Source organism: Entelurus aequoreus, linkage group LG20 (assembly GCF_033978785.1).
Source record: "Entelurus aequoreus isolate RoL-2023_Sb linkage group LG20, RoL_Eaeq_v1.1, whole genome shotgun sequence".
Classification (NCBI taxonomy): domain Eukaryota; kingdom Metazoa; phylum Chordata; class Actinopteri; order Syngnathiformes; family Syngnathidae; genus Entelurus; species Entelurus aequoreus.
In genome coordinates, this window is record NC_084750.1 from 31,015,437 (window position 1) to 31,042,573 (window position 27,137).

The following is a 27,137-nucleotide window of genomic DNA, read 5'->3' on the forward strand; positions in this document are numbered from 1 at the left end:
AGTAGAAGATAGCCAAGTTGTTGGTTACATTAAGCACGAATCATGCATTAGGTTTTGATGGCTACATGGTATGTAGCCATGTACAGTATGTATGGTACTCGGTAGGAGTTATTATTGTGCTAGTTAGATGTGTAGGTAGGTTGGTAGAAATTAGTTACTGAAGTAAGTGCTAGAAGATAGCTATTCAAGCAGGTAAGTATAGTTGATGTTAGTTGAGTAGAAATGAGGTACGTAGTAAAAGTTGCAAAGTAGCTAAGTGCATATAGGTTGATAAGTAAGTGCGTTCTATGTTGTTTTAAGTTGGCCCTGTAAGTTGGGGAAATTAAGTTTTTTGGGAATGTTGCTTATCATTAACAATACCTATGTAGGACAAAAAACATAGTATGTTTTTAATTTTTTTATGCATTCAAATTCGTAATGCAGCAAATGGGCGTACACTACTCTGCCCATAAAGCCCTCTAAAGTATATCCAAAAACAGCCAACAATACTCTATTTACATCTCGTGACCTGAATATTAATCAAGTATTAGCGATATTGTTATTGTAAGATTGTTCTTGTCTTACATAAGGATTTTGAATGATAGGCAAAATTCCAAGAACATTTTAAAGCTTTGCTAAAGTTATGCCTTGGTGAAGATTTAATCTTCACTTGATGCCAGCACAAATTTAAGCCACAGCAAGAGGAAGATGAGGAGTGGAACATTTAGAAAAGTATGTTTTTACAGTTTCCTGTTTGGTTCGACAATCAGAACAGTAACTGCTGCCTCAAGCCTCCCTCTAAGGCCACATCTTGGTTTAAGAGCCCCTAATGAGGTCACATAAACCCAAGACGAATGTGCGGCTTACTTTACTCTGGTAAGCTTGGACCTCCTCCCTGCTGAACACCTTCCACTTCAGTGCCTCCAGTTCCTCCACTCTGTACTGGCAGGTGTCTTTGTTTGAGCGGACAATGCTGGCACACAACTCATCTGAGTCGACAGGAGAGCAGTCAGAAACACGGCATGTTTGACATCATCTAGCTGTCCTTGTACTTTACCTATATTGCGACAATAGGGGCCACGGGGGTCCTCGATCTGGTTGTAGGGATGAATCGCCATTAAGTCATGTGCTGACGGTCTGGAGTCCAACCCTGATGTTAAAAGGAGATCATTATTTGGGCTGATGAAAACAATAAAAAAGTGTGATAAGTAATTAGTGTAAAAAGGAGAGGGAGCGTCACCTCTTAAGTCAGCGTGTCCACTGCCGTCCAACCTCATGTAAGTTCTGGAAGAGGGTGAGACACTGGAGCTTCTGTAGATCATATCAGACATTTGCTGGTTGGGGGAGCACAGAAGATATGGGGGAACATCCGCGGTGAAGGACAGCAGCTCAGAGTCCCCGCTGTAGGAGTAGGCTGAAGCCACGGGCTGAAGGAGCTGCGAAGAGCAATCTTGGCGCTCCTTGGGGGGGTAGGACAAGCCTAATTGGGCGTCTATTTGGAGTTGCTGCTGCTGCTGCTGTCGGTGCCGCTCGACTTCAGCAATTAGAGAGTCACGCTGGCGCTTGGACATCCGTCCAAACTTCACAGCTGAAGGGCAAAAGAGTAATTTAAAGCACTAAAAGGAGCGAGGGAGTCTCCTTGCAAGGTGTCTCACCATCTTTGCTCATGCCCTGGGCTAAGCACTTCTGCAGGCGGCAGTGTTGGCAGCGGTTGCGGCTGGATCGGTCGATGGTACAGTTACTCTGTTTGGAGCAAGAGTAGGACACCGTAGGCAGCTGGCTACGACGGAAGAATCCCTGAGGGACGACAGAGTGCAAGCCAAACAAGAAAAACAATCACATTTACATTGCCAAGAAATCAGTTTTGTTCATTCAAGCACAAACATAGAAATTAAATCAGGGGTCCCCAAACTTCAGATCCGGTCCGCCAGCGTTCATAATCTGGCCTGTGGGGCGTCGCAAGTAAAAATAAATAAATAATTAAAAAATAAATATACATATATATATATATATATATATATATATATATATATATATATATATATATATATATATATATATATATATATATATACTGTATATATATATATATATATATATATATATATATATATATATATATATATATATATATATATATATACACACCAGTGGCACGGCCTCACCTGCCATCATGGAAAGAAAAAAATAGTAAAAAGAAAAAAAAAAAAAAATTGTTATATGTATCCAGTGATTATACTAAAGTTATTTTCCATTTAACTTCACCAGTTTTAGATTATTTTTATTTTTATTTTCACATTTGCCGTTCAAATACTGAGAAGAGACGGTGCGGTGATCAGCAGCCAGTTGAGGCACGTCACTGATTTGTGCCTCAACATGGATTGTGCACAATGACTGGGCTAACTGCTGGCCTGCTGTGCAGTGAGACCGTATTGCTATATGAATTATATTATACATTTCCATAGATTAGTTAGCTGAGGTATATAATGTACAGTGTATTTTGTCAACAACTGTATGTGTGTAACGTATTTCTTGTGCTGATCGATCATAAAACTGGAGGCTCGTCTCATAACCCCGCCTCCTGGTGCCAAGCACCTCCGCCGCGATGCACCGCCCGACGGTAGCGCCACACCAACCAAAGCCCACACCCAAACCCTCCACGTGAAAGACAGAATCCACCCAAAAAAAGTCACTTAACAAGAAGCCAAAAAGTGCAAAAACAACAATGCTCGCGCGGCGCGCCGTAGGAGCCGTGAACAGGGACACAACATTATGTACACCTGCAGACGGCAGCGCGGATTTCATATTTCATTCATTCACAACTCTTCCAACACAAACACCACTGTTCCCGCACTTATAAGTAAAGGTAAGACCATAATAACGTTTTTTTTTTATTAAATGTGCTTTTTTGTGTGCATGCTACAGTTTGTAAGTGTTAAGTTAAAGTAAAGTACCAATGATTGTCACACACATACTAGGTGTGGTGAAATTTGTCCTCTGCATTTGACCCATCCCCTTGTTCACCCCCTGGGTGGTGAGGGGAGCAGTGGGCAGCAGCGGCGCCGTGCGTGGGAATAATTTTTGGTGATTTGACCCCCAATTCCAACCCTTGATGCTGAGTGCAAAGCAGGGAAGAATGCTGGTATGAGCTTTTAAACACATTAACTTAAAACATTAAACTTTTTTTTTTTTTCTACCGCTTATTCCCTTCGGGGTCGCGGGGGGCGCTGGAGCCTATCTCAGCTACAATCGGGCGGAAGGCGGGGTACACCCTGGACAAGTCGCCACCTCATCGCAGGGCCAACACAGATAGACAGACAACATTCACACTCACATTCACACACTAGGGCCAATTTTTAGCGTTGCCAATCAACCTATCCCCAGGTGCATGTGTTTGGAGGTGGGAGGAAGCTGGAGTACCCGGAGGGAACCCACGCAGTCACGGGGAGGACATGCAAACTCCACACAGAAAGATCCCGAGGCCGGGATTGAACTCACGACTACTCAGGACCTCCGTATTGTGAGGCAGACGCACTAACCCCTCTTCCACCGTGCTGCCCTACATTAAACATATATTATATTATATATATATATATAATATAATATATAATAATATAATTAAACATAAAACATAACTAAAAACATTAACTGCTGCCAATCACATGGTGAATAAGATACTCTTTAGGGTTCATATGTTTTGTAAATCTGACTGTGATGAAGTCAGTGCCTCACCAGACATGAACCTCACCGCACGCCACTGATACACACACACATTAGGTCAGGAAAAAACACAGAGGCTATAACATCCCCACAAGCCTGTTTCGCAGATTTTATTTTATGTTATTATATATATATATATATATATATATACATATATATATAAAATAAATGTAAAGGCCCTATATGCCTATATCTGCTAACTAGTTGATCGTTGATGTACCAGATTGTTCAACTATTTTCTTAATTCTGATTCTGAGTAATCACCTGTGATTAATCATGATTAATCTAAATTCTGTAATGTGATTTGTCTGATTAAAAAAAAACTATCATTTGATTTTGTTAATCATTTGCCAATTTAAAAAAAATGTCTGTTCTGTCCAGCCACTCAGATAAATAAAATAAATATGGCCCGCCAGCTTTCACAATCTGGCCTGCGGGAGGTCCAAAGTAAAAATAAAAATAAATAAATAAATTATATATTTATATATATAATATATATATATATATAATATATATATATATATATAAATATATATATATATATATGTGTATATATATATATATATACACACAGTACTGGATACTGTGTATACAGTTTGGATACACCTTCTCATTCAATGCGCTTTCTTTATTTTCATGACTATTTACATTGTAGATTGTCATTGAAGGCATAAAAGCTATGGAGGAACACATGTGGAGTTATGTACTTAACAAAAAAAGGTGAAATAACTGAAAACATATTTTATATTGTAGTTTCCTCAAAATAGCCACCCTTTGCTCTGATTACTTTTTTGCACACTCTTGGCATTCTTTCGATGAGCTTCAAGAGGTAGTCACCTGAAATAGTTTTAAACTTACAGGTATGCTTGAAGCTCATCGAGAGAATGCCAATGCCAATGCCAATGTCAAACATTTTGGGGACCAATGTGGTAAATTTTTCAAACAGTGACAAACCTAGAAAAAACAGGTACGCATAGTCTCACCTTGCAGCCCTCGCATGTGATGACACCATAATGCACTCCAGAGGACTTATCACCACAGATCTTGCACGGTATAACTTCAATCTGGGCTGAACAAACACAGACACACATTTTTTTTAACCAATTTAGATACAAAAGATTCAACAGCATAATCAATCTAATATAGTCAGAAACTGTACAAAAAGTTAGGCATTAGATTTTGTTACAATCTACCCGTGTTCTTTTGTTGAACATTTAAAGGTTGGGTCTATAGGAAACAGGGTTTCTTAACCATGGAGCCTAGTGTTTGGCTGCGAGTGTCAAAAAATATCTGTTTCTCCGCTGTGGTCCGTATGGGCCGCAGTGGTAGTCAGTTGTAATACACTTTTCCAACACCAGTGGCAGTGGTGACAATATCAAACAAACAGAAGACGTTTAGAGTCTGTCCAGAAACTCAGGAAAATCCTATAATTGATGTAGACGTCCATATCTGCTGTGCAAAATTGCTTTACACAAAGGAAGTGTGGGATACTTCTCTTGTTGCATTATTTCTATTTTTGGCCCTGTGATGAGGTGGCGACTTGTCCACGAGAGAAGCAGGAGACAACCATCCCCCAAGCCAGAGAGAGACCACACCCCACACAGGCAGAAAGAGGGGACGCCCCACCCTAAGGGGCCCAGAGACTCCCCGCAGCCGCATGGGAAGACACCCCCTCGCACTAGACTCACCAGCCACGGGCGCTCGCATCACAAACGGTGGACGATGGCCAGCACCATCGCAGTAAATCAAAACGACCGAAAAACCACGACCAACAACCACACGCTGACTAAACCCTGTAGACCACATATGTCAGAGTCAAGGCCCGCGGGCCATATCCGGCCCGCGAGAAGGTTTTTTACGGCCCTTGGGATGATCTTGATTTATTATTAGAACCGGCCCGCAGACCGCAGATCTTTTACACGCACCAAGCGGATGCCGGTCCAAGGTTCCGAAAGGGGGCGAGCGGCCCGCCGGGACGCGCCTGCCGGCCGAAGGGCTGCAGCCCGGCCGTCAGTCGCGGAGCCCGCCGTGCCACGCGCGCCAAGGGGGCGGGCCGAAACCCGGCCCCGAGGCCCTGAGACTTCTGCTTTGTTTCCCCAAACCGCGCGTCACCGCCGGGCCCGCACCACCGTCGGGCTGCAGCCCGAGCGTCGGTGGCGGAACCCGTCATGTGCCGCGCGCGCCAAGCGGAGCGGGGGGGTCAAGCGGGCCGAAACCCGCAGGCCACCCCCTCACCACGAGGCCCTGAGACTTCTGCGTTTGACACCTACGCGCGGCCCGTCGGGACGCGCCCGCCGTCAAGCCACGAGGGCCAGCCGTCGGGTCGCGGAGCCCGCCGTGCCACGCGCGCCAAGGGGCGGGCCGAAACCAGCGGGGGGTTTCGGGCACCCAACTCGCCTCCCTCCCACGGAGGGAGGAGGGGGGTTTAATGTGAACATTACTGTGCAATCACATATTTAGAGTTTTTACTCAATTCAAGTTTAAAAGTTAAAGTTTAATATTTGTTTTCACTGCATGTTACTTCTCCTTAAACAAAGTGTTGTTTTTGATTTATAGATTTTTGCACTTTATTTTATTGTATTTCAATTTAATTATATTTTAAAAATATTTCAGTTGAGTGGATGATAGAAAATTGCTATTATTGTTTTTTTCTTTGAAGTAAATTTAGCCCACTTTTGCTAAAATAGAAAATATAGGCTACTGATGGTGCCTTGAATACCGGTTTCTTTCATTTAATGTTCATGTTATGGGGATTTTTATATAAAGGAAATTTGTCTTTTGTGTCTGTTGAAAATTAAAGATTACTGACAGAGCCATAAGAAAATATTGCTTTATTTATCTGATCATATTGGAATATATTTGTTAGGTTTTCAGTAGGTTCAATTAGGTTCACTAGACTATATGCGTCATTTAAAAATTTTTCAATGAACATTCGAACAGTCCGGCCCTCGGCTTGTAGCTAAATTTTTTATTTGGCCCTCCGTCCATTTGACTTTGACACCCCTGCTGTAGACCAACCAGCGCCAATTTGCTCGATAGCCCTAACAAGAGACATCAACGCCACCCCCCACCAAGACACTCCACTCCCCAATCACAACCCGCACAAACATATCACTGTCCATAGAACTGAGCCACAGCCCAACACCAAACAAAAAGGCTACTCTGCCTGCACCAAGCCATTGATACAAACCTTACAGCATGAAGCCAAAACAGACAGACACAAACCCACAGGAGCACAAAAATTATGACTAAATTGGCAAAGCTGTATTTTCACTTGCACTTTAATTTTATTGAGTTTATTTAAAAAAAAAAAAATTCTTATTATTATTATTTATTATTAATTTAAATAGAATCTATACAATTTAGCACTGCATAATTGTATGTAATTTTTAAAATGTTATTTATTATTATTTTTCGTCAATTTTTACGAGTCCATTCTTTTGCAGTATTTTTATAATCAGTCTGACGTAAGCCTTGATAATCATCTTTGTGATTAACACACACTTTCATATCATTTGACAATGTAATATTGAATACCATTAGAATCAAAATGTCATGATCCGTGGTCGGATCATGTTTTGTTTAGTTATGTTCTGTTAGTTTTGGACTTCCTTAGTTGTTTTGTGCACTTCGGGGGTTTGTTTTGGTCACCATGGGTACTAATTGGTTTCACCTGCCTCTGATTAGTGTTCGGCACGTTCACCTGCTGTTGAGCACTAATCAGATTTATCTATCTATTTATTCACGTAGCTCGCCACACTCGGTCTGGCTTCCTTGTTTGCATTCGCAACAGTTACGTTAGCATTCTGGTTTTCGAGTTCATGATTCCTGTGCGATCTGCATGCATCCCTATTGTTTTGTTTTTGTCTGTTTGTATCCATTTATGATTTATGATAAATAAATCATCTCCTACCTTCACGTTTTCGTCCGGAGTGTCCGTATTGCATCTGGAGGAACGATCCCACATAAAAATGCGACCCCCACGTGACAGAAGGAAGCCAGCAGACAGTTCCTTCGCCACGGACTGCGAGGAGGTGGAGAAAGGTACGTGGAGGGTGTTAAAGGCGAGGGAGGACATCGCTACACTCCAGTACCGGACGCGTCAGCGAGGACGGAAGTCGCTTCGCTACCGGGACGCGCCGCTCCCTCAGACTCCTCCTCCGGCACACAGCACGCCTCAAGCAGCCCAGTCTTCCCCTCAAACAATTTTCCGATTGGGCTGTGAGCCAAATGAACTCCGGCAACAACTTCACTCCTACTTTTGATGACGTCACTCCGCCCACTTTCGATGACGTCAGAGACCAGGACCTTTTTTTTCAATCTTCTAACTCTTTCTGTCAGCCGCCTCCTAAAGACTTCATTCCAAAAATAAAATATTTTTTCGCAATTTAGATCTAGTCAATCCCAGTCACCTGATTTTCGGACTCCGCCCCTAAGGACTCTAGCCCCGCCCACGACACAGACTTTTTCCTCCTGTACTCCCACACAATCTCAGGTGGGGGGCGGGGAAAGAGACTTTCTGGACATTTTAGAGGGGAGGATTCTGCCCCCCTTCTGACCTCCCTCCACCCACCCCGAAAAACGATTCCAGACCGCGGGGAGCGCGTCTGGTATCCGCCTCTTGAGGGGGGGGCTAGGGCCGGGAGCTGTGCTGGTGGGGTGGCGCAGCTGCGCCCAGCCAGGCAGCAACCTCCAGCCCGGCCGCCACCACCACCAGTCTTTGGCCTGCCAAGCCGCAACCTTCAGCCCGGCCACCACCACCAGTCCTTCGGCATGCCAAGCCGCAACCCCCAGCTAGGCCACCTCCACCATCATCTCCGGTGGGCCTGCAGACGCCATCCTCTCCAGCATCCGAACCTGCTGTTCCAAGGCCGGTTCCTGTTCCTGCTCCTCGGCTTGCATCTGCTCCAGTTCTTGCTCCTCGGCTAGCTCCTGTTCCTGCACCTTGGCTAGCTCCTGTTCCTGCACCTTGGCTAGCTCCTGTTCCTGCACCTCGGCGGGCACCAGTTCCTATTCCTGCACCTCGGCGGGCACCAGTTATTGTTCCTGCACCTCGGCGGGCACCAGTTATTGTTCCTGCACCTCGGCTGGCACCAGTTCCTGTTCCTGCACCTCGGCTGGCACCAGTTCCTGGTCCACGGCTGGCACCAGTTCCTGTTCCACGGCTGGCACCAGTTCCCGTTCCTGCACCACGGCTGGCACCAGTTCCTGTTACTGCACCACGGCTGGCACCAATTCCCGTTCCTTCACCACGGCTGGCACCAATTCCTGTTCCTGCACCACGGCTGGCTCCAGTGGCACGCACGCCTGCTTCGTCTGCTGCACCCGCGCCTGCTTCGTCTGATGCACCCGCGCCTGCTTCGTCTGCTGCTGCTTCCACGCCTGACTCGTCTGCTGCTGCTTCCACGCCTGACTTGTCTGCTGCATCCCCGCCTGCCACGCCGATGACGCGCTCACCTACCCATCGGCCACGGACGTGGCCGTTTCCTGGTCGCCCGCTTCGCCAAGTGCACCCGCCTCGCCAAGTGCAGCGGCGTTCAACACGTCGCCGCCACCTGACTCTCCCTCGCTGGTTGCGGGGACACTTGGCCTGGCGACCCACCGCCAAGTCCTCCTTCCGCCCTCTTGTGACTTTTGACCCTGCTTGTTCTTTTGTTTTTTTTGGACATCTAGAATCTGTCCTTAAGGGGGGCTCTATCATGATTCGTGGTCGGATCATGTTTTGTTTAGTTATGTTCTGTTAGTTTGGAACTTCCTTAGTTGTTTTGTGCACTTCGGGGTTTGTTTTGGTCACCATGGGTACTAATTGGTTTCACCTGCCTCTGATTAGTGTCCAGCACGTTCACCTGCTGTTGAGCACTAATCAGAGAACTATTTATTCACGTTGCTTGCCACACTCTGTCCTGCTTCCTTGTTTGCATTCGCAACAGTTACGTTGGCATTCTGGTTTTCGAGTTCATGATTCCTGTGCTAAACGGTTCCTTAGCTTCTAGTATTCCTGTGCTAAGTAAGTTACCTTAGCGTCACGTGCGATCGGCACGCATCCCTTTTGTTTTGTTTTTGTCTGTTTGTATCCATTTATGATAAATAAATCATCTCCTACCTTCACGTTTTCGTCCGGAGTGTCTGTGTTGCATCTGGAGGAACGATCCCGCATAAAGATGTGACCCCCACGTGACACAAAAGTAAGATTACTAACTCAGTGTTAATATTACAGAGTGGAGTGGAAAGGTTGGGCCCCAAGGTAAAAAAGGTTATGAACCCCTGGTTTAGAGGACTTTTTGTGTTTTTCACGCATGTAAGTAGACATATAAAAATTTCCAACTATTAAATATTCCTTAGGTGTCAACCATCCCAGTGATGTGGTTGGTTGATTGTCTGGCCCTGTGACACAAACTGGCAGTAGACGATGTCCCTTAAATCAAAGAATGGGATCAACATCAACCGTCCAGGAACTTTTTTGACACACCTCATATGTCCATGTCGACAGAAACGGGTACTTTTTAGTAATAAGAAGAACATGTGAGTTGTTTTAAATAGACGGGTTAAAGGCCCGACTTATGTTGGTTTGATTCTATTGAATAAAGAGTAATTGTTCACATATTTGAACCATATTTAAACCATCAAAATTATTTCTAGAATTAGAAAAAATATGCATTTTGTATATGTATATATATATATATATATATATATATATATATATATATATATATACACACACACAATGGATACATTAAAATTTTAATAAGCAGATTTCTTTGTCACACATAACTTGAAAAGGGCTGTAACTGTTCCCACTCATTGTACTTCCTCCTGAAGATCAATAGATGAAAAAAGGAGAAGGTATTTCCCACTAATGATGACCTAAATCAAAAAAAGAAGATCAAACACATGTCTTGTGAGTACGTGGAATATGTGTAAACGGAGAGAGGTGGCGAGCGCGAAGGTGTGAAACCTCAACGTCTTTTCAAGTGGTCGACTGGCTTGTCTTCTCGCTCTGAGTGTCCTGCTTTCAAGTCAAGTCTTTCTCAGCGAATCCTTCTCTGTCTCACTCATCAAGGACACGGCTGCCGGTAATGTCTCTCGCTCCATCACTGCCAGTAATGGCCCCCCCTCCCCCGCCCCTCCAAACCTCCAGATGCTACTAATACGTATTACAACTTTTACTTCTTGGTCATTGTGCTTTCTGATGTCTTGTTTGACAGTATGCACCACTGACATACAGTATATGTATTCCTGGTGAAGCAAGAATCAAAGCGTGCAGTGACACTTTTTTTTAGTCTTTTCTCCCTTCCTCCTCCCGCAAATGCAATAAGCTACCACAAGTGTGTTAATTTGTGTGTTTTGGCTGTGTAGAACTGTGTCAGGTTGTCTGAGTGTAAGTGTGTCAGTGTGTGCCCTTCTTCCCTGGTGCCACACAAATCACTTGCAGGGACTAACTTGATTTTTTTGATCCAAACAAAACTTGCACAGGAATAAAACGTCAGTGAGGCTGTATTTAACTTTACTGCCAACCCTTACACGCCTACAGCAGTGCTTGAATCCAACATTTTGAAGGTGCATTCACAAACCCCAGAGATCTGAACATCAACAATAAAAATATCAAAATCTCATGCGCCTTGGCTTTTATTTTTGGTTATTATTCACAATCATTATGTAATACAAGAACACATATGTTTTTTATTTTTTATGCATTTTAAGCCGTAAATAAACGTTAACAAAATCCCAACTATCCTAATTCTAACAATGGAGTCAATGAGAGAGCCTCTATGCACCCAAAAAGCCCCCTAAATAAGAATTACCGTAGTTTATCAATATAATATAGACAAAAGTCATTTTTTAAATGTTAAATCTCTTTAAAAAATGCTGTAAAAATGCATATCCCCTGAAAATATGCCCTGTAATAGCCACAAACTGGAGGATCCATTTTTAATTACGATACTGAAGTGAATTAATTAACTCATATTATGTTTTGCATTTGGTGAATGTTTATTTTCAATTTGGAGAAAGCAAACCACCAAGTTGAATTAAATAGTGGTATTTCAGTTTGAGCACATAATAAGATAAGGCTCCTTAGTTTGATATTAGCAGGTGGATTGGATCCCTTTTCATAGGAAAGAGGCCCTAATTGGGACTTTGGAATGCAAAAGTGATAGCCCTATCCTTGAGAAGAGACTACATGTCTAGCTCAACGTCAACATTTAAGGTAAGACTTAAAGCAGTTGTTTTCCAGACACTTACACACGAACATCTCCTTTTATGATCAGGGAGTGCTGTCCTGACTTAGCACACACCCAGATTCAGAAAGGAGGAATATAAAAACTGATAGTTTGGCTTCTCCAGGTTAGGAGTGCCTCATTTTCTAGACCTGACCTCTTCTGGGAACCGCAGTCCTGTATAATGACGCTTGCTTGTAATAAAGCAACTTTTAGTTCAGTAAAGCGTCTCCGACGTTTCTTTTGATCCAGCCACTGCCGTGTCGCCCTTCTGTCCGGACGAGGATGACAAGACCAGTAATATACATCAATACAATTAAAAAAAAAAAAGATGTTAATACTAGTTAATACATCATACTAGGAATGCAAATGATGCATGTGTTTGAATGATAGAATGATATTTGCATCCTTTAGATGCAATCACAATAAGCTTAGTCAATTTAACGTCTTAATTTTTTAAAATGTTACTCCCTCTCAGTTGTTTAAAATGGATACAATTTATATTTAAAGTGTCAGACAGCTGAAGGAACTCGTATTGATTTACTGTAGGAATGTCAGTGAATAAAGAGTTGTGAGAATTGTCTAGTTTGTCCATCCTAGGCCACCACAAGTCACCGAGTTAGCTCATGTGTGTTGAAGTGGAGACGGCTGAAGGAGTTGTATATGAAACAAGCTCAGCTTCCTCAGTAACATGACATGGTGTCACATTTAAGGACGACACGCCTACAGTGACAAAAGAATGACAATGTTTGGGACCCCCGAACCGTGTCATTTGCCGTATTGAGGCAACCCTTTTCACGCTTTTGGACCGGACCTCACAGGACCTCATGTATGCAGTTTGAAATCCGCAGCTGGATAAAATAAACACACAGACAGACATGGCAATTTGTCGATGACAGCAAAGTTATTGAGTTTATTTTCTTTTACCGTTGACTTACTACTACTACTACTATTGACTTATTACTATCGGCCTGGTCCTACAATTGTATAAACAGTATTTAATTCCTCTGGACATGGAATTTAATGCCATTCAAGGCCTTCATTTTTGCAAAATCTATTCAATTACTTTTTATGCTTCCTATTGCCCTGTGGAAACCCTGTTATAGTGTAGTACAGTAATTGTTGGAATTTAATTGTTACCTGGAAATGTGGCTCCCTGATGCTGGTAGTATTGGTGCATGTGGCCGGCCTGAGTTGCTGGCCACAACCAAGTCAGGTTCAACAAAATATGTGCACAGTTTTTGTAATTTGGCTTTTCCTTGTTCTGTTTTACCTTTTTTCTTGCGCTTTGCTGCTCCACTTTTTATGTCTACTACAAGCAATTCCACTAAAAAATAAACCCAACTACAATCTGATATATCTGATATATCACCAAGCTTTAGAACTTTGTTGTGAAAATCTCCTTCCGCGTCTGTCCCTGACACCCACATTTCAGGATGGCCACTCTGTAAACACTCTGTGGAAACAAACCACGCCCACACTGCTTGGTGCCTCGTCTGAGCTGCTGTGACGTAGATTACTATAGTAACTAGTATATCATACAAAAGCGCAGATTCCAACCATTGAAATACTTTATATAGTTCAAGACTTCCGGTCATTTGAAAACATCAATGCACATCATAATGGCAGCTACAGTTTCCATCTTAAAGATCTAAAAAAAGTATTTGGGAATGTCTGCCGGTGTGTGACGCGCTTTATTACCTCTGCCACAGAGGTTTTGTTTTTGCCAGGGTTTTTAAGCCACATAACTTCAAAAGTTATGAGTGTATTTTGAAAAAAACAATTCCTCTACCTACTACGAAGTGGAATACTTCCTGCTTTCTCTTTCGCTCCACGCCCCCAGATTGCTGACCCGCGCCGCACAGAGGAATCTGGGATATGTACACTACCGTTCAAAAGTTTGGGGTCACTTTGAAATGTCCTTATTTTTGAAGGAAAAGCACTTTAAACTAGTCTTAACTTTAAAGAAATACACTCTATACATTGCTAATGTGGTAAATGACTATTCTAGCTGCAAATGTCTGGTTTTTGGTGCAATATCTACATAAGTGTATAGAGGCCCATTTCCAGCAACTATCACTCCAGTGTCCTAATGGTACAATGTGTTTGCTCATTGGCTCAGAAGGCTAATTGATTATTAGAAAACCCTTGTGCAATCATGTTCACACATCTGAAAACAGTTTAGCTCGTTACAGAAGCTACAAAACTGACCTTCCTTTGAGCAGATTGAGTTTCTGGAGCATCACATTTGTGGGGTCAATTAAACGCTCAGAATGGCCAGAAAAAGAGAACTTTCATCTGAAACTCGACAGTGTATTCTTGTTCTTAAAAATGAAGGCTATTCCACAAAATTGTTTGGGGGACCCCAAACTTTTGAACAGTAGTGTAGATTATTTTCAGACCCGTCAAAGTAAAAGAGCCAGAAAAAAACTACACAACTAGTTTTTGTTTTATACGCATCAGGGCACTACTGAGAACATTTTCTCCAAAACCGTAAAACCCCTAACTTAAACTGTTGTGATTACACACATGCAGCTTACCTCTTCATACTTCATTCTGCCTGAAGCACACACACCTTCACTCTCTCTGCCTTACTGCTATCACTGTCTACTGTTTTGGCGACATTGATGCGTGTTTTGGTTATTTCCAATGAATTGTACAAAGCAAAAAAATTATGACTCTGTGTAACCCCAAGTTCGAGCTCTCCTTCAATGGTACAAAGGTCAAACTCTAAAAAAGGAAGAACTAGCCTCAGGTATTAATATTTTCAAATTATAATAATACTTTTAAATAGCTACACATCCTTTGGCAAACACTCTCCTAATGGATAGCACTCAGGCGTCTCCCCTGTCATCACCTCGTTATTCTTGGGCTCGCTCCCACGCTAGTGGACTCTGTGACCCATTGGACTTATCTGCTCTTTACTATAAAGAGAGAAGAAACTTTCATTGGGGCTCATGTTTGCAAAGCTTGCTTGTGGAGGCACCCGTTTACATATGCAATTGACTGGAGTGACACCGACACGGTAACATTTATAAGTCCTTTTTTAATTAAATTATTGTACAATTTGTGCCAGAAAACCCGAACTCTGACTGTTGTGTGTAGAGTCTCTAACATTGTAATTTTATATGTATTATTAAATTACTATTCTTTTTAGCTGTCATGTCACAAAATTCTGTAAAAATAAAAATGCAATGTTTTGGCACAAAATGTTAAATGTTTTCCTTGCTTAAGCACAGGCTTTGTTTGTAGGTCAATATATTCTTATTCCCACTTTAGCTATAGGTGACAATGCAAATAGATGTCATATCCAATAGTACAGTGTTTCTAAACCACAGTGCCAAGCGACCCTCTATCTGTTTCTCAGCTGTGGTCCGTATAGGCCACACTGGTACTTAGTTGTAATATACTTTTCCACCACTTGTGGCAGTAATCACAATATCAAACAAACAGGAGAAGTCTGGAACTAAAATCATAGAGAAGTTTCTTCAGCGCAAAAAATATGACTAAAGTGGTGAAGCTGTATTTTCGTTTGCACTTGCATTTTCCTGACAGTTTAGTTAGGAAACCTATTCATTATTTTTTTTGTATTGTTATTAATTTAGCACTGCATGATTATATGTACATTTGTTTTTCATCAATTTTTACAAGTCCCTTCTTTCGGAGTATAATTCATTAGTATATCTTTGGTAATCAGCCTGACCTAAGCCTTAAAAATAATATTTGTGATTAACACATGCTTTCATATCATTAAACGCTAAGTAGGTTAGCTATGATTATCAAATAGGTTTAAAATCAAGAGTAAGAGTATTAATTCAGTGTTAATAATTGAGTGGGCACCAAAAAGGTTAAGAACCCCTACAATAGTATATATCTTTATTAAATTAAATTGTATATCTACAAAAAAAACATTCATGGATACGGTTCAAATATTTTGCACATATATACAGATAAGTGCAACTGTAAGAGAACAGTGTGAATGATTATTTTACTTTGGGTAAAGAAAAGTTCCCTATTGGTTGAAGTGCAGAAACAATAGGTTTAGTTAGTAGCTGTTCGCAACTAAACAATGGCGGTACAATGCTTTCCGTCTTATCCATCTGTTTTGGTTAATTTACACATTACAGCAGGAAGGCAGGGGGTTGGTTACAGAGTCGATGCTTGACATGAGGCACTACTTCCTGTCACACACTTTTAATGTATACCAAGTGGAAAATCAGTACTAAATCAGTACAGAACCGAAAGTTATGTACTGCAAAATTCAGCTATGAATACATGTACTTTTACACCCTCGTAGTTAGAAGTGGTATTACAATTTATACTACACTCAAAGTTGCATAAGCGTTAACAAAACAAATGTCATATTATTGTCAAGTTGTGAGTAAAATAAAGGGCAAATGTAAGATGGGTTACATCGGGATGTCCAAAAGTGCGGGCAGTTGGTATATTGTAAAAATAAAATAAAATTTCACTCTCATTTACTTGGTCATCTACAGCACAAAGCAAAGTACAAATAGTTGAGCTACATTGGATAGTTTTCACTGTATTAATTGTACAATTAAATGTACTTACATTTTTTGTACAGTTACACCCTGCACTTGTAGTTTACCAACCGAAGATGTTACCTACAAAACTAGGAATGGATCTGCAAAGTAGAACAAGTCCTAGTATAAGACCTTTTTGCACCGCAGGAACTTTAACAGGAACTTTCCCATTTTCCTGGGTCAAAAGAGTACACCCCTGTGTTTCCACCAAAAACTACCACGGTATATTTAGTTTTTCAGGAACTATGTTTAGTTTCTAATAGCGATGTGGGACTTTCGGGAGTCTTAAGGAACTTTAGAGGGGCCGGCTGTGTTGTCTGAACGCCGATTGGTTGCGGTGTTCTTAAAACTTTGTATTCCAAATTTCAGCAGCCATTACAGTATCCGAGGACAATTTTTTTATTTCTTATTTCTTGTGTTTCTATTACAACATACTTGACAACAAAGAAAATAAAGGAACTTTTTACTTGCAGGAATTTTTGTGAGGCATCTCATTAGAGGAACTATTTTGCAGTGTTTTTACCCTTTAAAGTGGTATGCAGTTTCATGCTGTTTGTGAATTTTTTACAAAAACTCTTTCAATAAATGAAGTTACAAGAGGGGGGCATGCATGTTCTTTAATGTACAGAGGAATATAATGTGGGCAAAGCGATTTGCTCACTGGGACTCAGACCTCGTAGTTTTCAAGAAAAATGTGAAATGAAGGATGAGTGGAACAAAGGTCAATCACATCAAATATTCACTTGTTACTTTTGGGTAGTTATTTGTTTCAACCCGAGTAATGCTAACATGCGTTTATGTAACCGACATTTATACTTTATTTATTGTTATTCACAGCTAAATTGGACCATAAAGAATGGTCTGAGCGGACGACTTTATGACAGTTGGACACTAGACAAAAGCCTGAATTATTCTTGTTAAAAAATCCTGTTCACTTTATTTCTAAATCATATTGCTTTGTATTCTATTTACTAACATTTTTGTGTAATAAATATGAACTAATACTGTCTGTAAATATACATGGTATCAGTGTACAAATATACAAGCCTGATTTGTATAAACTACCCTGAACCTGTGAAATGTGGCGGAAACACAAACAAGTCTACAGGAAACGTTAGGATCCTCCAATTCCTAGAACTTAAAGTTCCTGAACTTTCAGTGGAAAAGGCCTATAGACTACATATGCTTTCATTCACTATAAGAATGTATGAGGAAATACAGAATTTGTCCTTATGTATATACTGTGGTGATACACATGAATTTTGGGTTGACTCAACAATGCTGCAAGGCGGTGGTGACAGGGTATGCCAAGAGAGAGAACAGTGGTCTGAATCCGTGGCATCTCCTTTTTCACAAGTACAGCAGTGATTGTCAACTTCAAAACAACAGGAAATCCACTGTGACCCGCAACCTTTCACTGTTACACTTGCACACTGCACAAAAAAGTCTTCCAGCAACTTTCCACACTTCTCTATAATCATTTTAACACAGTTCCTGACTAATAAATAAACCAGATTAAAGCAAAGTCAATTTTGAAAATCAGGAAAGGATACCTTTCTTAATTAATAGTGCTGTCAAATGATATATAAAAAAATCAGATTAATCAATTGATTCATATCTTTGCTTTTTGCAGATGATGTGGTCCTGATGGCTTCATCTGGCCGGGATCTTCAGCTCTCACTGGATCGGTTCGCAGCCGAGTGTGAAGCGACTGGGATGAGAAACAGCACCTCCAAGTCTGAGTCTATGGTTCTCGCCCGGAAAAGGGTGTAGTTCCATCTCCGGGTTGGGGAAGAGATCTTGCCCCAAGTGGAGGAGTTCAAGTACCTCAGAGTCTTGTTCACGAGTGAGGGAAGACTGGATCGTGAGATCGAGTGCGGCGTCTTCAGTAATGTGGAAACTGTATTATCTATTGTGGTAAAGAAGGCGCTGCGCCGGAAGGCAAAGCTCTCAATTTACCGGACGATCTACGTTCCCATCCTCACCTATGGTCATGAGCTTTGGGTTATGACTGAAAAGGCAAGATCATGGGTACAAGCGGCCGAAAAGAGTTTCCTCCGTCGGGGGGGCGGGGCCCTCCCTTAGAGATAGGGTGAGAAGCTCTGTCATCCACGGAGAGCTCTAATTAAAGCCGCTGCTCCTCCACATCGAGAGGAGCCAGATGAGGTGGCATCTGGTCAGGATGCCAACTGGATGCCTCCCTGGGGAAATGTTTAGGGCATGTCCGACCGGTAGGAGGCCACGGGGAAAACCCAAGACACGTTGGGAAGACACTAGCTCTGTCCCAATTCAGGGTCTGCATCCTTTGCAGTGCGCATTTGTGATGTGCTGACGTCATTGCGGTGCGCGAAGGCTGTCCCAATTCAAAAAAGTTCCAAGTGTCCTTCGAATGCGGCCGACAAATGTGTCCTTTTCTGCCATTAGCAGAAAGGTTGCATCCGTGTACACTCGCATCCTTTCATATCCCGAGATCCTTTGCGCTCACAACTCTAAAAAAAATGTTCAACATGGCGCGGCTCTATGCGGACCGGAAAGAGCGACTATAATTTGTTGCTGTATACGTTTGTAGATAGACTGTGAGGTACATGTTTCACTTCAACAACTGTGAAAATAAATCCATCATTAACTAATAATTAGGAATAACAGCCTTCGAATGTTTGTCAACAGGTGACACATCTCCATGACAACCATCTCCCATGATCAGTCGTCTCTAACCGCAGGAAAATCAGACGGTGCCGGTAGCTATTAAAATGACTGTCCCAATTCATATCGCTCAAGCCACTGCTGGAGGACTCTCGCTAGGACCCACACTTTGTCAACCGCATAGCCTGGGACCTTCGAAGGATGCAGACCCTGAATTGGGACACAGCTACGTCTCCCAGCTGTCCTGGGAACGAGCTGGACGAAGTGGCTGGGGAGAGGGATGTCTGGACTTCTCTGCTTAGGCTGCTGTCCCCGCGACCCGACCTCGGATAAGCGGAAGAAAATGGATGGATAGATGGATGGAATTCGTATTAATCATGGTTAATCACAGGTTACTAGACGCTTGGATGATTTAAATTAACTTTAAAAAGACCCCGATATTTGGACAGAAATGCATTACTGTCAGAATGTCATCCAAAAACATTTTGAAAACGTTTTACTTGAATGCACATCATTTATTGCTCAAAACTTGGTGACAGCTTTATTTAAAGGCCTACTGAAATGCAGCAGCGAGAGCGATTCGGACCGAGAAAGCGACGATTTCCCCATTAATTTGAGCGAGGATGAGAGATTCGTGGATGAGGAAAGTGAGAGTGAAGTACTAGAGGGCAGTGGAAGCGACTCAGATAGAGAGAGGCGGGTGGTACCTGATATTCAGCTGGGAATGACTAAAACAGTAAATAAACACAAGACACATATATACTCTATTACCCACAACACAACTAGGCTTATATTTAATATGCCACAAATGAATCCCGCATAACAAACACCTCCCCCCTCCCGTCCATATAACCCGCCAATACAACTCAAACACCCGCACAACACACTCAATCCAACAGCCCAAAGTACCGTTCACCTCCCCAAAGTTCATGCAGCACATATATTTCCCCAAAGTCCCCAAAGTTACGTATGTGACAAGCACATAGCGGCACGCACGTACGGGCAAGCGATCAAATGTTTGGAAGCCGCAGCTGCGTACATACTCACGGTACCGCGTCTGCGTATCCAACTCAAAGTCCTCCTGGTAAGAGTCTCTGTTGTCCCAGTTCTCTACAGGCCAATGGTAAAGCTTGACTGTCATCTTTCGGGAATGTAAACAATGAAACACCAGCTACGTGTTTGTGTTGCTGCAGCCGGCCGCTAAACACCGCTTCCCACCTACAGCTTTCTTCTTTGCTGTCTCCATTGTTCATTGAACAAATTGCAAAAGATTCACCAACACAGATGTCCAGAATACTGTGGAATTTTGCGATGAAAACAGACGACTTAATAGCTGGCCACAATGCTGTCCCAAAATGTCCTCTACAATCCGTGACGTCACACGCAGACGTCATCATACCGAGACCTTTTCAGCAGGATATTTCGCGGGAAATTTAAAATTGCACTTTAGTAATCTAACCCGGTTGTATTGGCATGTGTTTCAATGTTAAGATTTCATCATTGATATATAAACTATCAGACTGCGTGGTCGGTAGTAGTGGGTTTCAGTAGGCCTTTAAAGGGGTCATACTGTGATTTTTTTTTTACAATTAAAAGACTTCCTTGTGGTCTCAATAACATGGAATGGTGGTTCTTTGCTCAAAGAATTGCATCGATTATGTGTCTACTCCCCGCCTACTTTGTTGTAGTTTTTAGCGCTTCCATAGGTAGTCTCCTGATGGATTAAGTTAGAACTATACGCTGAATTCATTTTGGAAATGGCAACATGCATGTGGATGTACGAGCCAGTCTTCCCCACAACAAGAGAATAGCGAAAAAGAAGGAGCTTATTAACTACAGCGTTGGACTACAATGGCAGACTCACACAAAGCACTAAATTTATAACATATCTGATGACGTCACCAATGGGAAAAACGTCACAAATTAGGGAAATTCCAAACGGCTCGTTTGAAGGGAATATGAAGGTGTCATGATCCATGGTCCGGATCATGTTTTGTTTAGTTATGCTGTTAGTTTTGGACTTCCTTAGTTCCTGGTTTCACGTCCTGGTTTTGTTTTGTTTCCATGGTTACTCATTAGTTTCACCTGTTCCACGTTTGGACTCACACACTATTTCAGCACTCTGTTCACCTCTGCGCACTTCATGCCTTGTCAAGTAAGTTTTTTCTATTCATGCCACAGTTAGCGACTTTTGTTCATGTCCTTAGTTTTTTGCCCACGTGCAAGTTTTTGTTTCATAGTCAAGTTTGTACCTCCGCCTTGTGCGCGCCTTTAGTTTGTTCTTTTTGTTATAGTAAAAAATAAACATGTCCTTACCTTCAAGCCATGTCCGCTCCAACTTTTATTGCATCTCGGAAAAACAAACCCGCCATAGTCCACATCCTGACAGATGTTGCCAGCAAAGAAGTTCTCCCGCAAAATTGGACGAGGGAAGTCCTGCGCGCTATGGAGGCGGAAACACTTCGCCATTCCCCCATGGAGCGCAAGGATCTCATGTGGGGTCCGACCGGCAAACTGGTGCCGATCAGCTCCGTTTGGCCCGGGGACGTTGGCGCGTCATCCCTGTCCCGGAAGCGCCGCGCCAGACAGAGGACGTCAGGGAAGGTGAGCGGACAGCACGCGGCGCTCCCGCAAGCTCCTCCCCCTCCGGGCGGAAATGGGCCGCAGCCTGCCCGGCTTACCCAGGATGACATCACAGACCAGGATTTTTTTTTCAAGACTTTTTCTTTTAATCACTCACCTCCAGCAAAAGACTGTAAAAACATTATAAGACATTATCAGGACATGTTTTTACAAATTAGATCCTGTCAGTCACAGTCACCCAGTTTTCATGCCCCGCCCCCCAGAACTCAAGCCACGCCCAAGTCACACAATTATTTTATTTCACCCACTCAATCCCAGGAAGAAAGACTTTTTGGACAGTTTGGAGGGGAAGATTCTGCCCCCCTCCTGACCTCCCTCCACCCACCCCAAAAGACGGTTCCAGACCGCGGGGAGCGCGTCTGGGATCCGCTCCTTGAGGGGGGGGGGCTAGGGCTGGGAACTGTTCAGGTGGGGTGGGTCAGCATCGCCATGCCAAGCCACAGCCTCCAGCTCGGCCACCACCACCTGTCTTTCGACCTGCCAAGCCACAGCCACCAGCACGGCCGCCACCACCAGTCTTTCGACCTGCAAAGCCACAGCCTCCAGCTAGGCCACCTCCACCAGCTCCACGCCAAGCGCCACCAGTCGCAGCTCCACGCCAAGCGCCACCAGTCGCAGCTCCACGCCAAGCGCCACCAGTCGCAGCTCCACGCCAAGTTCCGCTACCTGCTCCACGCCGCCAAGTGCCGCCAGTCGCAGCTTCACGCCGCCAAGTGCCGCCAGTCGCAGCTCCACGACGCCAAGTGCCGCCAAGTGCCGCCAGTCGCAGCTCCACGCCAAGACCAAGACCCCCGCCAAGACTAAGACCCACGCCAAGACCAAGACCAAGACCCCCCACGCCAAGACCAAGACCAAGACCCCCCACGCCAAGACCAAGACTCTCGCCAAGACCCACCAAGCCAAGACTCAAGCCAAGACCCACCAAGCCAAGACTCAAGCCAAGACCCACCAAGCCAGGACTCAAGCCAAGACCCTGACCCAAGCCAAGACCCTCCAATCCGCCAAGAACCACGCCGCCAAGTACCGCCATGCCAAGACCCCCCAAGCCGCCAAGAACCACGCCGCCGGGACCCAAGCCATGACCCTTCAAGCCGCCAGGACCCAAGCCAAGAACCACCATGCCAAGACCAGGACCCCCCATGCCAAGACCAGCTTCGCCGCCTGACGCCCCAGGCCAAGCTTCGCCGCCTGACGCCCCAGGCCAAGCTTCGCCGCCTGATGCCCCAGGCCAAGCTTCTCCGCCTGCTTCGTCGGCTGCACCCGCGCCATCTGCTGCTACCACGACGACAACGCGCCTGCCTTCTCGTCGGCCACGGATATGGCCGCTACCTGGTTGTCCGCCACGCCAAGTGCGCCGATCTCCTCGTCGGCCACGGATGTGGCCCTTCCCGGGTCGCCCACCTCGTCAGGTACAGCGGCGGTCTACGCGTCGCCGGCACCTGATTCTGCCCCGGTGGATTCAGGGACACGTGGTCTGGCGACCCACCGCCATGTCCCCCTCCCGCCCTCCCATGACTCTTGTTCATTTTTTGGGTTTTGGACATCTGGTATCTGTCCTTGAGGAGGGGGTTCTGTCATGATCCATGGTCCGGATCATGTTTTGTTTAGTTATGCTGTTAGTTTTGGACTTCCTTAGTTCCTGGTTTCACTTCCTGGTTTTTTTTTGTTTCCATGGTTACTCATTAGTTTCACCTGTTCCACGTTTGGACTCTCACACTATTTCAGCACTCTGTTCACCTCTGCGCACTTCATGCCTTGTCAAGTAAGTTTTTTCTATTCATGCCACAGTTAGCGACTTCTGTTCATGTCCTTAGTTTTTTGCCCACGTGCAAGTTTTTGTTTCATAGTCAAGTTTGTACCTCCGCCTTGTGCGCGCCTTTAGTTTGTTCTTTTTGTTATAGTAAAAAATAAACATGTCCTTACCTTCAAGCCATGTCCGCTCCAACTTTTATTGCATCTCGGAAAAACAAACCCGCCATAGTCCACATCTTGACAGAAGGAAAGCTGAACTGTTTTATAAATAACTCCACGATCCCTCCATGGTTTGATTAAACATTTGCGGGATTTATGCTGATCCCAAATACACAAAAACAGATACCAACAGGTAAGAAAAGTCGGTTTCGCATAATAGGTCCTCTTTAAAGCCACATACACACATAACAGTGTGTTCTCAGTGGGCTTAAAAAAAGCACTTTTAAACTGTGTAAATTCCAGCATCAAAGCACATTTTTGGGCAAAACATTTAGCGCCTGATCTACTAAAGGTTTGGGTGTACTAAAAAATGTGCAAACTTGATAGCACACGCAAAGCTGAGCTACTCTCTACGTCTGCGTCTCTTTAGTCAGCAGAATAAGGGGCGCAATCCATTTAGCAATCCATCTGTCTTCATGAATATGCAGAAAATATGCTAATCATCAGAAGGCCCATTATACTGGGAGGAGAAAATGCAAATATATTTATTCTGCACACGCTGTTTGATTTATCAAGAATAAAACTCAATTGCGAACGCTGTTTTCGGTCTTTATTTAGCCCGTCTAAAAAGTAGATGCAAACTGACACAGGCCAGACACACTCGGCTGCGAGAAATGGTAAATGGGTGATACTTGTATAGCGCTTTTCTACTTTTAAGGTACTCAAAGCACTTTGACACTTTTTTCACATTCACCCTAGGGCTGGGCGATATGGCCTTTTTTTAATATCTCGATATTTTTAGGCCATATCGCGATACACGATATATATCTCGATATTTTGCCTTAGCCTTGGAAAATCACAACTAAGTCAACTTACCAAAACTGTATTTATTAAACAGTTATTAAGCAGTGACACAAACATTCATGTCATTTCCAAAACAGAAAGTGCAAGATTGTCAGAGACATTTTAAAACAATCTATTAGTGCACTTTTGTGCATGGTGTCACTAAGATGACTTATCAAAACAACACTAAATTAAAGTGCACTTTTTGTACAGAACGCCACTACAATAGTTTAAAACATGATGTCACACAAGATATTTCAATATGTGTCACATAAAAATTTGCTCCATATCAAATAGTATATGTCCTAAGGTGTTGATGTGGAAATAGTTGCTTCGGCATTTAGTTGGTGTGGCACCAAACGAAGATGTTGACATGTAAAGACTAGGGCTGCAACAACTAATCGATTAAATCGATTATAAAAATAGTTGGCGATTAATTTACTCATCGATTCGTTGGATCTATGCTATGCGCATGCGCTGAGGCTACGTTTTTATTTTTTTTTACCTTTATTTATAAACTGCAACATTCACAAACAGCTGAGAAACAATAATCAAAATAATAGGGGTGTAACGGTACGTGTATTTGTATCGAACCGTTTCGGTACGGGGGTTTCGGTTCGGTGCACCGAACGAGTTTCCACACGGACATCAAGTAGCGTACTGCACGTTGTGTAAGCAATACTCAAAATGCCGGACATATGAGGCATTTAAGAAACTCCGCCCTGACAGCTCCGCAAGAGGACATGTCCAGTGAAAAGAGGACGTATGGTCAGTCTATCGTAGCCCGTTAGCTGCTAGCATGCTAGCAAAAGAGGACATGTCCGGTGAAGCGACCGGGCTAAGTCCTGACCATACGTCCTCTTTTCACCAAACATGTCCTCTTTTGCAGGGCTGTCCGGGCGGTGTTTCTTAAATGCCTCAAATGTCCGGCATTTTGAGTTAGGGTTGCGTGTATTTTCAATGTACGTTCAGAGTTAAGAAAGTTAAAAACAAAACAAATTGTGCGCGCAGCAGCATTCGTGAGGGAGGGGGAGAGACAGAGAGAGCGAGAGAGTTGTGATAAACGCACATGCGTTGTCAGGCTCTGCTTTTTATCGATAGATTTATCAGATTTAATTTTTTATTATCTATAGCAGGGGTGTCAAAAGAGTGCATTTTTGTAACATTTTCCTTGTTTTATTTGGCAAGTTGAAAGAACATGGCGCCAGTATGCTGTTTTTTTTCAATAAAATACTGGAAAGGATAGAAATGTAGTTTGTATCTTTTAACCGATCATTAATCGATTAATCAAAGTAATAATCGACAGATCAATCGATTATCAAATTAATCGTTAGTTGCAGCCCTAGTAAAGACATATTCCTGCTTGAAGCCAAACCACCGCCAGACGATGGACCCCGTGCTGATTTTCTTGGGAATTAATTATTCCTCCATTTGTTACCAGATTCGCACCTTCTTTCTCTCGTATTACCACTCAAACCACACCTTTAGCTGTTAGCATCACAGCTAACGTTACCATGTCGCTACCTGTCTGCTCCGCGAGAGCGTGTGACGTTGCTCACGTGACAGTATGTGACGTATGTAAAAAGGTGCGCTTGTTTTAAGTATCTGTGAGAAGGTGAGACAGGAAAGAGTGAGAAATGCATGGAGTTTAATGCCCCACAGCTAAAAGCAACTGCCTGAGAACATATACTCGAATATCACGATATAGTCATTTTCTATATCGCACAGAGACAAACCCGCGATATATCGAGTATATCGATATATCGCCTAGCCCTAATTCACCCATTCACATTCACACACTGATTGCGAGGCCCTAACCACGACCCATCAGGAGCAAGGGTGAAGTGTCTTGTTCAAGGACACAACGGACGTGACTAGGATGGCGGAAGCTGGGGATCGAACCAGAAACCCTCAAGTTGCTGGCTACCAACCAAGCCGATTGCGCATCGGCTCCATCCTATGTGTGCTAGCTAACAAATATGGACTGTCAAAAATAAAAACATCAAATATCAGACACAACTCCTGGATGACTTAAGGGGCTGGTTAAAACAAATTCAAATGACAGGGCCTTACTTTATGCAGTGTGTGGCACCACTTAGACTTCCTCAAAATTGTTGAAAAATACAATAATATGGGACCTTTATTAAACAAAATCTCCCTGTGAAAAATGTTCGGCCACCCTTAACTTAAAGCAACAATATGTAGAAATTTTACTTTTAAAATGATTTGGATTGAAAAGTATCTTTTTTTTTTTGCCACGGCAGTCACCTGTTTTGGTGGTCTACTCCAATACTGGTGGACCAGCCAGGTCCCCGGTCAAGTTGTGTTAACACCTGCATTGGCGCTTACTGTACAATTAATTTGTTTGTTGGTCTAATACAGGGGTCACCAACTTTTTTGAAACCAAGAGCTACTTATTGGGTACTGATTAATGCGAAGGGCTACCAGTTTGATACACACTTAAATAAATTGCCAGAAATAGCCAATTTGCTCAATTTACCTTTAACTCTATGTTATTATTAATAATTAATGATATTTAGACTTAATTGAACGGTTTAAAAGAGGAGAAAACACGAAAAAAATGACAATTACATTTTTAAACATAGTTTATCTTCAATTTTGACTCTTTAAAATTCAA

General features: G+C 43.2%; 1 protein-coding gene across 3 annotated transcripts in view; it reads right to left on the reverse strand.

Moving 5' to 3' along the window:
- The window catches only part of LOC133636192 (nuclear receptor ROR-gamma-like), a 102,794-nt gene that overhangs the window by 13,415 nt on the left and 62,242 nt on the right, over window positions 1–27,137 (reverse strand). For all 3 annotated transcript variants that reach the window (XM_062029960.1, XM_062029959.1, XM_062029961.1), the window contains 5 exons: window positions 4,683–4,768; window positions 1,635–1,776; window positions 1,220–1,567; window positions 1,037–1,129; window positions 847–968 (listed from right to left, as the gene is read on the reverse strand). In XM_062029960.1, the coding sequence (XP_061885944.1) occupies window positions 847–968; window positions 1,037–1,129; window positions 1,220–1,567; window positions 1,635–1,776; window positions 4,683–4,768 (791 nt within the window). The remainder of the gene's footprint in view (window positions 1–846; window positions 969–1,036; window positions 1,130–1,219; window positions 1,568–1,634; window positions 1,777–4,682; window positions 4,769–27,137) is intronic.